The sequence below is a fragment of the Pelodiscus sinensis genome, chromosome 22, assembly GCF_052426305.1.
Source record: "Pelodiscus sinensis isolate ZL-2025 chromosome 22, ASM5242630v1, whole genome shotgun sequence".
NCBI lineage: Eukaryota > Metazoa > Chordata > Testudines > Trionychidae > Pelodiscus > Pelodiscus sinensis.
Window position 1 is genome coordinate 7,103,262 of NC_143073.1, and position 12,624 is coordinate 7,115,885.

General features: G+C 51.2%; 1 protein-coding gene across 2 annotated transcripts; it reads left to right on the forward strand.

The window, feature by feature from the left end:
- Positions 1 to 4,442: 4,442 nt before the first annotated feature.
- LOC142818195 (SLAM family member 8-like) lies at positions 4,443 to 10,414 on the forward strand. Of its 2 annotated transcripts, XM_089772363.1 has the most exons (5): positions 4,443 to 4,552; positions 7,414 to 7,678; positions 8,456 to 8,797; positions 9,738 to 10,034; positions 10,298 to 10,414. In XM_089772363.1, the coding sequence occupies exons 2-5, from the start codon at positions 7,420 to 7,422 to the stop codon at positions 10,405 to 10,407; spliced, it is 1,008 nt and encodes a 335-aa protein (XP_089628489.1). In that variant the 5' UTR covers positions 4,443 to 4,552; positions 7,414 to 7,419; the 3' UTR covers positions 10,408 to 10,414. The 2 variants fall into 2 exon arrangements, with proteins under 2 accessions (XP_089628489.1, XP_075763171.2); XM_075907056.2 differs by lacking the exon at positions 4,443 to 4,552 and having other exon boundaries at positions 7,146 to 7,678.
- Positions 10,415 to 12,624: the final 2,210 nt, after the last annotated feature.

Below are 12,624 nucleotides of genomic sequence, written 5' to 3' on the forward strand. Positions count from 1 at the left end.
ACACTAGGGATAGAACAGTGAAGTCGATTAACTGATTAACCAATAAGCAAAAGCGTGTAGGTTAATGCTCTAGACAACAGGCATTTCCCTCCCCTCCCCCTTTTGCCAGTCAATTTTTTAGCAGGCTGGCCCACAAGTCAGCTCAGTCCTGGCTCATCCTGGATTCAGAACCTACCCCCACTGCTGTTTTGCATTTAAAGTGTAGTAGGAGCTGGGTGGGCAGGCAGGCAACCTGGCTCAGTTCTGGCTCGTGCCAGGTCCAGGAGTTCAGACATCCCCCCTCCCCCCAGACGGACTGCTGCCACCCCGCGCTGCTGAAGCACAGGGCAACCGGCAGCTGGTTCACTAGGGGAGTTAGTTTTTAAAGTGGCTCCTCTCACAGGCCAGCTCCTACCTGGCTTCCCCTGCTGCTGCTTCTGATACAGAGGCAGCAAGTGTGGAGTGGCACGGGCTACTTGGCAGTGAGGCTGGAACCCTCTGGCTGCCGGCCCCGCCCACAGGAACTATAGAATAGTCAAGAAACCAGTAAGAATTTGTGAGTTTACTTGACTATTCAGTTAACCGATATTTAACATGCCTACTACACACTCACGTTCCTCATACAGGGGACACTCTGATTGCAGTGACGTCAGTGGGGGTTTTGGCAATGACTTCTGTGGGGTCTAGATTTCACCCCCAAGTGTAGCTTGCTCCCCCAAGTCTCCAGTGAAATGCAAAACCACACTGCAGATGTCGAAGGAGATGTGGTTTGTATCCTATCGTTTAAATCAGCTTCCATACCTAATGACTGGTAGATAGCTAACATGACTCCAATATTTAAAAAGGGCTCTGGAGGTGACCAGTAAGTCTAATATCAGTACTGGGCAAATTAGTTGAAACTATAGTGAAGAATAAAATCGTCAGACACATGGACAAATATAATTTGTTGGAGGAAAGTCAACAGGGTTTCAGTAAAGGGAAATCATGCCTTCCTAATCTGCTAGAGTTTTTTGAGGGGGTTAACAAACATGTGGACAAGGGGGATCCAGTGGATATAGTATACTTGGATTTCCTAAAAGCCTTTGACAAGGTCCCTCACCAAAGGCTCTTAAGTAAAATAAGTTGTCATGGGATAAAAGGGAAAGTCCTTTTGTGGATTGATGACTGGTTAAAAGACAGGAAACAAAGGGTAGGAATAGTTTGCTGAGTGGAGAGAGGTAAGTGGTGGGGTCTCCCAAGGATCTTTCCTGGGATCCATCCTATTCAACTTATTTATAAATGATCTAGAGAAAGGGGTAAACAATGAGATGGCAAAATTTGCAGATGATACCAAACTGCTCAAGTTAGTTAAGACCAAAGCAGACTGTGAAGAATTTTAAAAAGATCTATAAATACAATATGATGGGGACTAATTTAGCTACAGCTACTCAAGAAAAAGATCTTAGAGTCATTGTGGAGAGTTTTCTTCAAACATCCACTCAGTGTGCAGGGGTAGTTAAAAAAGCAAATAGAATGTTAGGAGTCATTAAAAAAGGGATGGAGAATAAGACAGAGAATGTCTTATTGACTCTGTATAAGACCATAGTACGCCCACATCTTGAATACTGCTTACAGACATGGTCGCTTCATCTCCAAAAATATATATTGGCATTGGAAAAGGTTCAGAAAAGGGAAACAAAAATGATGAGGGGTTTGGAATGGGTCCCACATGAAGAGAGATTAAAAAGACTTGGACTTTTCATCTTAGAAAAGAGGAGATTAAGGGGGGATATAAAAGAGGTATATAAAATCATGACAGCTATGGAGAAAGTGAATAAGGAAAAGTTATTTACTTATTCCCACAATAAAAGCACTAGGGGTCACCAAATGAAATTAATAGACAGCAGGTTTAAAACAAACAAAAGGAAGCTTTTCTTCGCTCAGTGCACAGTCAACCTGTGGAACTCCTTGCCAGAGGATGTTGTGAAGACTAGAACTTTAACAGGGTTCAAAAGAGCTAGTTAGATGAATGGAGGTTATGTCCATCAATGGCTATTAGCTAGGATGGGTAGCAATGGTGTCCCTAGTCTCTGTTTCTCTGGAGGTGGGTGACAGGGGAGGGATCACATGAGGATTACCTGTTGTGATCCCTCCCTCTGGGGCATCCCCTCTCCTGGATTCTAATCCCTGCATTATCTCTCTAATCTCTGAATGGGGACTTTTCACCCTGACCTCTGCGCAGTACCAACGATGGAAAGTCTGAGCGCCCTGGAGATCCCCCCGGCTATGGTGCCCTGGGTGAGGACACAGTTTGCCTGGTCTAGAGGGCCAGCCATGGTGGAAGGAACCAAACCTGGACAAAGGGTTATTGTTAGGTTAGGTGGTGACTCTTGATGGGTAGAGACAGGCCACTGTGTATCCAGTTCCCTCCCTAGCTGGGTCTCCAGCTTAACCCCAGACAACTTCAGGATTCATTCTCTTCTTGTCTTCCCATGGTTGTATTGGGTCTCTATGCTCTGTTGCAGGGGTGGGCAAAATACGGCCTGTGGGTCCAATCTGTCTGGCCAAACATTTGGATCTGGCCTGCTGGGACCCTTCAGGCTACTAATGTCCTGTGGCCAGCAGGGTGTGCAAGCACGTTGCCTCCTGCCTGCCGTGTTCCCACCAATGGGAGCTGCAGGGATGGTGCTTGCAGATGTGGGCAGGGTCCAGTTGTAACCAAACTTCCTCCCAGAGCCTGCTCCCGAACCCGCTGCCCCAGGTTAGAACCCCCTTCTGTACCCAACCCCCTTTCCAGACCCTGCTCCCCCTCCACTCCTGCCAAAGGGATACAACCTCCTCCTGCACCCAAACCCCCTTCCAGACCTTGTATCCCCCTTCACTTCTGCTCCTGGGTAGAACCCCCTCCTGCATCCAAACTCTCTCCCAGACCCCGCACTCCATCCTGCATCCCGGTCCCCTGCCTGGATCTCCCTCCTGTACCCAAACTCTGTCCTAGATCCTGCACCCCCACCATTACTGTAGTACAAAAACACTGCCCGTGACCATTTACCAAACTCTAGGGGTGGCCCCCCTGTGAAAATTCTTGCCCACTCTTGCTCTGTTGGTTAGAGAGGGGGGATGAAAGCCAGACCTCCTGGGTTCCATTCATAGCTCTGGCCCTGGCTTCTAGTGTGATGTAAACAAGTCAGATCCGTACACGCGGAAGGGCGATGTTTCCTTTCCCTCCAGGCTCATGTAAAGGTTGTTAATTAATATCCATAAAGAGCTTTGAAGTCCTCTGCTGGATGCAAATGATCATTCTTTCAGCCCGTACCGTAGCCGAATGCGTCACAAGGATGCTCGCGGGTAGCTCTGTACTTACTTGCTTCTGAGTCATGTGCTTCAGCATGAGAGCTTCACAAGAGCCACCGCAAATGGTTTGTGAAACTCACAAGCCCGCAAAGCTCAAACACAAAGTCCATGTCGATTACACTAAGATGTCTTGGCTCTTCTGCAGTATTGGGGGTGTCAAGGCCGTTCCCCACTGGCACTCCAAGTGCAGGAGGTGGGGCCCACAAGAGACCTTAAATACCTTGCCTCTATAGCAGTGGTCACCAACCAGTCGATCGGGATCTACCGGTAGATCTTGGAGCCTTTCACAGGTGAGAGCAATCTTGGAGCCTCTCTCAAACACTGGCACTTCAGTTGCCCTCCACTCACTGCCATGCTGCCCCTGCCCTCTACTTTGGAGCTGCCCTCCGGGAGACTCCTGCTGGCTGTGCAGGGTGTGGGAGGCAGAAGGGGAGGGGTGCTGCAGTCCCTGATAGCTGACTTCTCAGACTTTGGCAGTCACACACAGCCCTCCTGTGACCTTCCAGGACACAAGAATCAAATCACCGCCTTAACAAAAGTGATTTTATTAACAAAACCAAACAAGATATACTGGAGAAAGCAGACTTGGTTGTTATGTGTTACAGAGCGACTGAGAAAAGAACAGATTAAAACACAGAGGAAAGAAGGAATCTCTGGGGGCACCTTAGATACAGTGAAGGGGAAAGGGCATATGGTCTTAGCACAGAGAAGCTTAACCAAACAACAAAACAAAGTAAATAACCTGATCATGACAAAATAGACATTTTTCCTGTCTACTCACGATCGGTACTTCAAGGTCCAGTTCATTTCTATGCCCGGTATTCCTTGTAGGCATGGTAGTTCTGCCTGGTTTGATTTATCTTGTTTCCTCCAGCTCCTCGCTTTAAAAACTCACCCAAAGAAAACAGTAGCCAGGTCTATCTTCCCATTGAAATTTCAACATCTTTTTCCAGGGGGTCTCCTGGCTTTCTGTCAGCACCCCTAACTACCTGAGTTTAACCCATTAGTCACCGAATACAAGCCCTCACTCCTCCAATCCATCACAGGGCGTGATGACATCATAAAGCCTTGAGTAATAAAGATAGTTAATATCAAAGCGCAGTGGTTGAAACGTCCCAGCTGGTTCCTTATCGACCTATCCCTTAGTGAGGGTGCTGGCGGACGGGAGGTTGAAAAAGATGCTTCTAAAATTGAAGGGCTATTTTTTTATTGTTGATAATCGTTTGTTTAAAATATAAAGGTACTTTAATGTAAGTGTTTTAGAATATAGTAATGCAGAGGTTAGCTGGACCGTATTGGTAAAAACAACGGGTAGTCCTGCGCCAACTTGGAGACTAACAAAAATATATGGAGTATCATGAGCTTTTGTGGGCAAAACCCACTTCTTCAGATGAGCTGGAGTGGGAAAAAACAGATGGGACACTTCCAGTCCACTCATTGACACTGACACTATAATTGACAGGAACTTTTTTTTCTCTCCCCCACATTTTTTTTCTGTCATAAATTCTGGGTTCCCTTATTTCCCCCTCTCCAGCTCATCTGAAGAGGTGCGTTTTGCCCACAAAAGCTCATGATACTCCATATATTTGTGTTACTCTCCAAGGTCCCACAGGACTACTTTTTTTTAAAGTTACAGACTTGAAGACTAAAGTTACAGGTTGAAATCTACTTGAGGCCGGTAAAGATCCGGTTTTTGGGTGGCTCAGTGACAGATCTCGGCTAGTAAGAGTTGTGGAAGAGATGGCCAAAGGTTGCTGCGTAAGCAAGATGGGATGTTATATCTTTAATCTTGACTGTGTCCTGCAGAAACTTCTCCTGACCAAAAGATACCACCACAGTGCCGCTAGGTGGCAGAGTTAACTCTCGGATAATGGAGGACTCAGGCCCAGAAGGCTTGTGTCTCTCAGCGCCCGCCAGGTGTCATGATGAGGGCTTTAAAAGGCGAGAGGAGACTACAAAATAGCAGAGTTTAAGCAGCAGCATAGGCGTCCAGTAGCCTGGTCGGGGAAAGGCTTTTCCTTCCCAACCCCCCTAGCATGGCCCTAGCCACACTCTGCCTCTGCTGGGCTTTGGAGAGATGTTTTTCAGTCTGCAGCGGGGCCCAAAGATCTGGGTTGGATGCAGGGATGCACGGAGCTCAGTCCGTGGGGGGGTGTGAAGCAGCCTCATGCCACTGTGTAGTCAGCCCAGGCCGTGTGTGTGTGACAGTCTCAGGGGGGCCGCCGTGTCCGTCTGTAACTTTAAAAGCAACATCATGAGCTTTCGTGGGCAAAACCCACTTCCCAGATGAGCAGCGTGGAGAGAAAAGGGGGGACCCTTGCAATTTATAACAGAAAAAGAAGGGGGGGAAGCACCTGAGAGTGATGATGCCGGTGCTAATGAGTTCCCATACTTAGCTTTGGATGTCAGTTGGATGTTGAATGTAAGGAAAGGTGCTTTTATAATGGCCCATCCAGCTCAGGTCTTTGTTCAAGCCTGGAGAGACAGTGTCAAATTTGCAAATGAACCTCAATTCCTCTCTCTCCTCTCTCTCTCTGTAGCTGGCTTGTGAAATTCCTTTGTAGAAGAATGTCTACTCTGTGCGTGTGCGTGTGAGAGACAGACAGACAGACAGACAGACAGACGTATATATCTAGCTTTCTCCAGAAGCCTGTCCCACGGGGGACCAAATAGACACTTTCTCCGTTAGGTTTCTGAATGACGCAGGGATTCTGGGCTCAAGCCCAGTGGATGCCGTGTCCCCTTGAAATGGTCACGTGACGGAAACTGATGCTCTCGTCGAGGGCTCCAAAGGAGCCTTGGCGACCGTCTCTGGGAATCGGGCTGATGGGGCCCTGCAGGCCAGTCACTGCGTGTCTGAGCAAGGCCCCGGCTCGCGGCGACAAGAGGCGCTGCTGCTGTCAGGGAGATGCGGTTGTGACCTTGGCCTGGGCTGGCCTGTTTGCTCACCAAGTGCCCAGAGCTGTCACACGAGCATGATTGCAATGTACCGCTAAATGGGAGCAGGGGCTGGCTTGGCTAGCAAAGAATTGCTGCCTGCCTGGGGACCTGCACCTGTCCGTCCCCATGCACAGCAAGCTGTCATCCTAGGCCGAAAGCACTCATCACTGAAGCACTGCATTTTCAAGCCCTCAACTCCATTCCTTGCCTCCAGGTCGCTCTTAATGGAGCCACTGATGTCACAAAACTAGGTGCCGGGGCAACAAAATGGCAAATACATTTTAATATTGATAAGTGCAAAGTAATGCACATTGAAAAAATAATCCGAGCTACACATAATAAATGACGAGGACTAAAATAGCTGTTTACCCCTCCAGAGAGATCTTGGAGTCACTGTGGAGAGTTCCCTGAAAACATCCACTCAATGTGCAGGAGCAGTCAAAAAAACAAACAATGTTAGTAACCATTAAAAAAGGGATAGAGAATAAGGCGGAGAATATCTCATTGCCTCTGTATGAATCCATGGTACGCCCACATCTTGAATACTCCGTGCAGATGTGGTCACCTCAACTCACAAAATGGTACCTTGGCATTGGAAAAGGTTCAGAAAAGGGCAACTAAAGTGTTAGGGGGTTGGAACAGGTTCCATATGAAGAGAGATTTAAAAAACGGGGACTGTTCAGCTTAGAAAAGAGGAGACTAAGGGGGATTTCCGGAGAGGGCTCTGAATTCTGGGGGTTCCCCAGAGCAGGGGGAACGAATGACAACACGGCTAGCCCCCATTGGAATCGGCAGCATCGGGAAGGACCCCCCCTCATCCACCCAGGGTAGCTGTCCTTGGCCAAGGGAAAAGCATCGCCTGAGACCACAATGAGTGGCTGAAGGGATGGGAGACTCCTTATACTCCCCAGAGTAGGGAGAGAGAATGACAACATGGCTAGCCCCAATTGAAGTCTGGAGCTTAGGGCGGGGAGCCCCCACCTTTCCCCTCCCTCCCCGCCTCTGGCAGCTGTCCTTGGTCTTAGGCCAGGGTAGGGGCATTGCCTGAGATCAGAGTGGCAGATGAGATGGTCTCATCCTTTCCACTACTATGCCTGGTCAGCAGCCAGGCTCACCGTGCCTCAGTTTCCACCCTCTGCAAAATAGCCCCTCTGTTCTCAGGCAGCCATGGGGCTCCTGTTGCTGCTGCTTGTAAAGTGCTTCAGCAGGAGGGAGGAGAGATGGCCTGTGGCAGAGAGCGAGGAAGTGACCCCAGTACCTTGTGGTCAGAAGTGGCTGCTGCGTGGATGTGATCGGCGTCTCAGCGCCTTCCTCACCAGCAACAGGAAGCAAAGCTCCGAGGAAGTGAATCTCCCCCGTTGCGAGGGCATGGGCCACACTCGGCTCCCTTTGCTCGCCCTCCTGGCCCTGGCTTTCCGATCCCCAGGTAAGTGATGGGGCCGTTACGGCTGTGAGACGTGGCAGCTTCGTGCCATAGGGAACCTTGGAAACCAGACTGACACTGGTGCAAATCCAGGATTGCTCTACTGAGCTCAGTGAAGTGACTCTGGATTTACAGCAGCATAACCACAAGCAGCGCCTGGCCAATGCGTGTTGGGCTCCCTCCTTACTCTGAGAGCTGGTTCCCTTCCACATTCGACTGCTAGGCCGAGTCCCCCACTTGGCACTGGATGCCAGGGCGGTGAGATGTTTCTGTCCCCTGAGACGGGTGGGGGAGGGATCTGGAGGCTGTTTTGTCCCCAGAGCTGGGAGGAACAGAAATGGAGATGTCGGGCTTTGTGTTCCCAAGGGGAGGGGGAAAAAGCAGCAGAGAGGGAGGGTTTCCTAGTGGTTACAGCACTAGCTTAGGACTTGGGAATCCAGGGTGCAATTCCCGGCTCTGCCACACGCTCCCTGTGTGACTGTGGGTGAGGCACTCAGTTGCTCTGTGCCCCCGTTTCCCCACCTGCACAGTGGACACAACAGCCCTGCCTCACATGAATGATTGTGAGGTACCCGCCAAGATGCCCCATTGATAGCTGTGCTAGAAGCACCAAGGGTCAAAGTCCCTAGTGTCAGCTCCGAGGCCAAAACCAGACCCTGCAGCTGGGGATCGGGCTGAGCACCCATTGGTTTGTTCTCTTGGCTTGTGCTGCAGCGAGTGAGGAAGTCAGTGCCAAATCCTGCCCCCCACAACTTCGGTCCCTTGGGCTCTGTTTCTCAGATCCCGGATTAGCCCAAGCACCGACTCCCCACCACCAGGTGAATGGGATTCTGGGGGGATCAGTCTTGCTGTCTGTGGTTCCATTCCCTGGGAGAAAGGTGAGGACAGTCGAATGGAGCTTTGGTGCTGGGACGGGTGAGACGAATCAGCTGGCTGAGTTCACCAGGGCGGGATTTGAGCGTCCCAATCCCAAAGATCGATTTCAGCAGCGGCTAGAAATGTACAACGTGACCTCGCTGAGGATAAAGGCTCTGCAGCTGGGCGACAGCGGCGTTTATGAGGCCCGGATTAAGACAACAGTCTCCATTGTGGAGGATCAGGCCTTTCTCCTGACGGTCTATGGTAAGTGCCTGGTAGAAATCATATTTAACTCAAGTTTTAACAAGTGAAATTGTCTTGCTGGGCTGTTAATGTGTTTCCCTACAGCCCAGTGGCCAGGGCACAGGGCCCTGTGGGTAAGAGCCTCTCTCTGATGCACTGCAGTGTCATATGGAGGAATCAGGTCCTTTGGGTTTGAGACGGCCCCGCCTGCACACGGCAGTGGAGGAGGCTGTAAGCCAGCCCTCAGATCTGCATAACTGCCACCCTTCCTCCAGGAAATCTAGCCTGCATCGTGTGGCACTATAGCCAGAACGGTGTTGGGGGTGCTAATTTCCCATTCATGTGCACAATACATTTTGTTGTCTGCAGCACCCATAGACACACAAACCGAGCTATGGGGGTTGCTAATCAGCTGGGCCACATTGGAATCCCTTCTGAGTGGCTGCACAAGCACCCAGCTTACAGGCAGCCCTGGTCACATCTCCCATTCTCCCAGCCCTGCCCAGCCCTCTGCAAACCATTCATAGCTTCAGCCTGTCTTGCACTGGCCCATCGCTTGCAGCAGCCTGCTGGGGCGACACTCATTTATATCATTGACCCTTCAGCCCATTCTGGCCGTGAAAAGGGGCCTTCAAGAGGTGTAAAGTGGGCCCACTGCCAGGCAGCATCTAGACTTGGAGCCTGGTCACTTAGCTCAAAATAGCAGCGTGGATGTTCCTACTGGGGCTGGAGCCCAGACGGTGTCGTCTGGCCGCAGGAGTGGGTCTTGGGGCCGGAACTTCAGCCCACACAGAAACATCTCCACTGCTCCTTTGAGCACCATAGCTGGGCCCATTTGGCTGAGCCGAGCTCTGAGACTCACCGCCAGGTGGTTGGTTTCCCCCCGGCGCAGACGTCCCCTGTGCCAATCGGAATCCACCCCCCAGAGTCTTTTGTTCTCATTTGTTTCTTTGCATTGCAGAGCCTGTGCCGGTGCCGGAGATAAGGAGCCACTCGCTCTCCAGCACGGCAGCCAAGTGCAACATCACCCTGCAGTGCCTGGTGCCTGGCGGGGAAAGGGTTAACATCTCCTGGAGGAGAGGGAGCCCAATGCGAGACCTGGGCGATCAGGACCGGTACCAGCTCAGCCCTGATGGCAGGAGCCTCCAGCTGTCCCTGCCGCCCAACCCCCTGGCCTCTAACTTCACCTGCACGGCCAGCAACCCTGCAGACCAGAAAAGCATCTCTCCCGACCTGCAGAGCATCTGCCAAAGCTCAAGTGAGTATCACCCGGGTGTGAGTGGTCACTGACCGGCTTCATACTAGCTCTGCTGGCATCAGCGTGTCTGCCCCCGACTTACTGCTGCGTAACTGACAGGAGAACCAGGTCTCTGGGCAGAATGATAAACACAGTGGCCGCAGGCCTGCTTTTCATTCCTGTGCACTGCTCTGGTAGGCAGCAATGCGGGAATTCAGAGTGTGAGCATGGATGCCAGCAGGCAAGTCCCATCCCCCTGACCCTCTGTTCTTTCTCCCTCACAGGAACAGCTCCCAGGCCTTGCCACTGGAAAGCCATTTTTGTGGGGGTGTTCTTGGGACTCCAGATTTGCGCTATTGTCCTTGTGAACCTGCTGCACAGAAAAATGCCCTAACGCCGGAGGTTGGGCTAGAATCTCGTATCCCAGACACCTCACGAGAAGGGTGGGGCTGATGGGGAAGCAGGGGAGTGGGATATGGACCGGGATGTTAAAATGCGTTTAATTGTGTAAATGTGTCTCTGCTGAAATTGTCAGTGGATACATGTTTACATGGGGGTGGGAGGAGAGAAGGAAGGCAAGCACCAGCTCCTGTTCCCGCCCCTCCTCCCCCGCGCTGCTGCTGTATCAAAGGCAGGGAGGAGGCAGTTGGCTGAGCAGGAGCCTGCTCCCTTTTCCCCTTGCTGCTGCCTCTGATTCAGAGGCAGCAGCATAGGGGAGGGCAGATGGCTCCACGGGACCCTGTGCTCATGGGTAGCCAGCATGGAAGCCACCTCCCCCCACTGCACTGCCTCTGTGGCAGGCAGCAGGGGGGACCAGATGGCTCTGTGGGAGCCATTTTCAAAGCCAGTTCCCTCACATACTGGCTTCCGCCTCCTCAGTGGGGGGAGGGAGGAGCTGCGTGTAATCAAGAGGGTTATCCTAGGAGCCCAGGCTCATCGGTTAACTTTGTACTTGACTCCACACTAGGGATGGAACAGTGAAGTCGATGAACTGATTAACCAGTAAGCAAAAGCGTGTAGGTTAATGCTCTAGACGACAGGCATTTCCCTCCCCTCCCCCCTTTTGCCAGTCAATTTTTTAGCAGGCTGGCCAGTAACTCAGCTCAGGCCTGGCTCACCCTGGGTCCAGGACCTACCCTCCACTGTGGCTCTGCAGTTAAAGTGTATTAGGAGCCAGGTGGGCTGGCAACCCAGCTCAGTTCCATCTTGTGCTGGGGCTGGGAGCTCAGACACCCCCTACCCCCACAGACAGGGGCTGCTGCCACCCCACACCGCTGCCTCTTGATCAGAGGCAGCAGCACAAGGCAACAGGCAGCTGGTCCAGGGGAGGAGCTTGTTTTTAAACTGGCTTCCCTTGCAGACCAGCTCCTGCCTGGCGCCCCCTGCTGCTGCTTCTCATACAGAGACAGCAAGTGTGGAGTGAGAGGGGGCTCCTCGAGAGTGAGGCTGGAGCACACTGGCTGCTGGCTCCGCCCCCAGGGGCTATAGAATAGTTAAGTAACCAATAAGAATCAATGAGTTTACCGACTAGTCAGTTAACCGATATTTAACTTGCCTACTACACACTAACACTCCTCATATCAGAGACACCCTGGCCCCGGTGAAGTCAGTGGGGGTTTTGGCAATGACTTCTGTGGGGTCTAGATTTCACCCCCAGCTGTAGCTTGCTGCCCCGAATCTCAAGCGAAATGCTCCTGTTCGTCGGAGAATGGCCGCACAGGCTTTGTCTAACGGAGATATTTCTCCGTGGTAAAGAGAAATAAAAGCGCTGGAATATGCGAGAGAGCTTTAACACTGGAGTACTCTGCTCAGCTGGGATTAGCCGTGCCGTTCCTGTCCCACACATCTAGTGATGCATATTCAAAGCCCCGCTCTCTGATTGGGTGAAGCACTCTGATTTGCATAATGACGCCTGGGTCTCTCTAAGGCAGAGGGTTTCAGCCTGTGGTCTCGGCAAACCTGGAGAACAGCCGGTACCATGTTCAGCGTTACAGCACTGCAGGGGCGTGGCTGCGCCGCTGTAGTGTAGACGTACCCCAAGAGCCCGTCGTACCATGCGGGCCTCACCAAGGGGCCTAAAAAAGGGGGTAGACGTTAGTTACATCCTAAATCCTAAATGCTAAATCCTGCTGGAAAGGGATAACAAGTGGAATTCCGCAAGGGTCTGTTTTGGGACCCGTACTGTTCAATATCTTCATCAATAATGTAGATATTGGGATAGAGAGTACGCTTATTAAGTTTGCAGATGATACCAAACTGGGTGGGGTTGCGACTTCTTTGGAGGATAGGGACATAATTCAAAATGACCTTAGCAAGTTAGAGAAATGGTCAGAGGTAAACAGGATGAAGTTTAATAAAGAGAAATGCAAAGTGCTCCACTTAGGAAGGAACAATCAGTTCCATACATACAAGATGGGAAGCGACTGTCTAGGAAGGAGCATGGCGGAAAGGGATCTAGGGGTCATAGTGGACCACAAGTTGAATATGAGTCAACAGGGTGATGCTGTTGCAAAAAAAGCAAATATGATTCTAGGTTGTATCAACAGGTGTGTTGTAAGCAAAACTCGTGAAGTCATTCTGCCGCTCTACTCTGCACTAGTTAGGCCTCAGC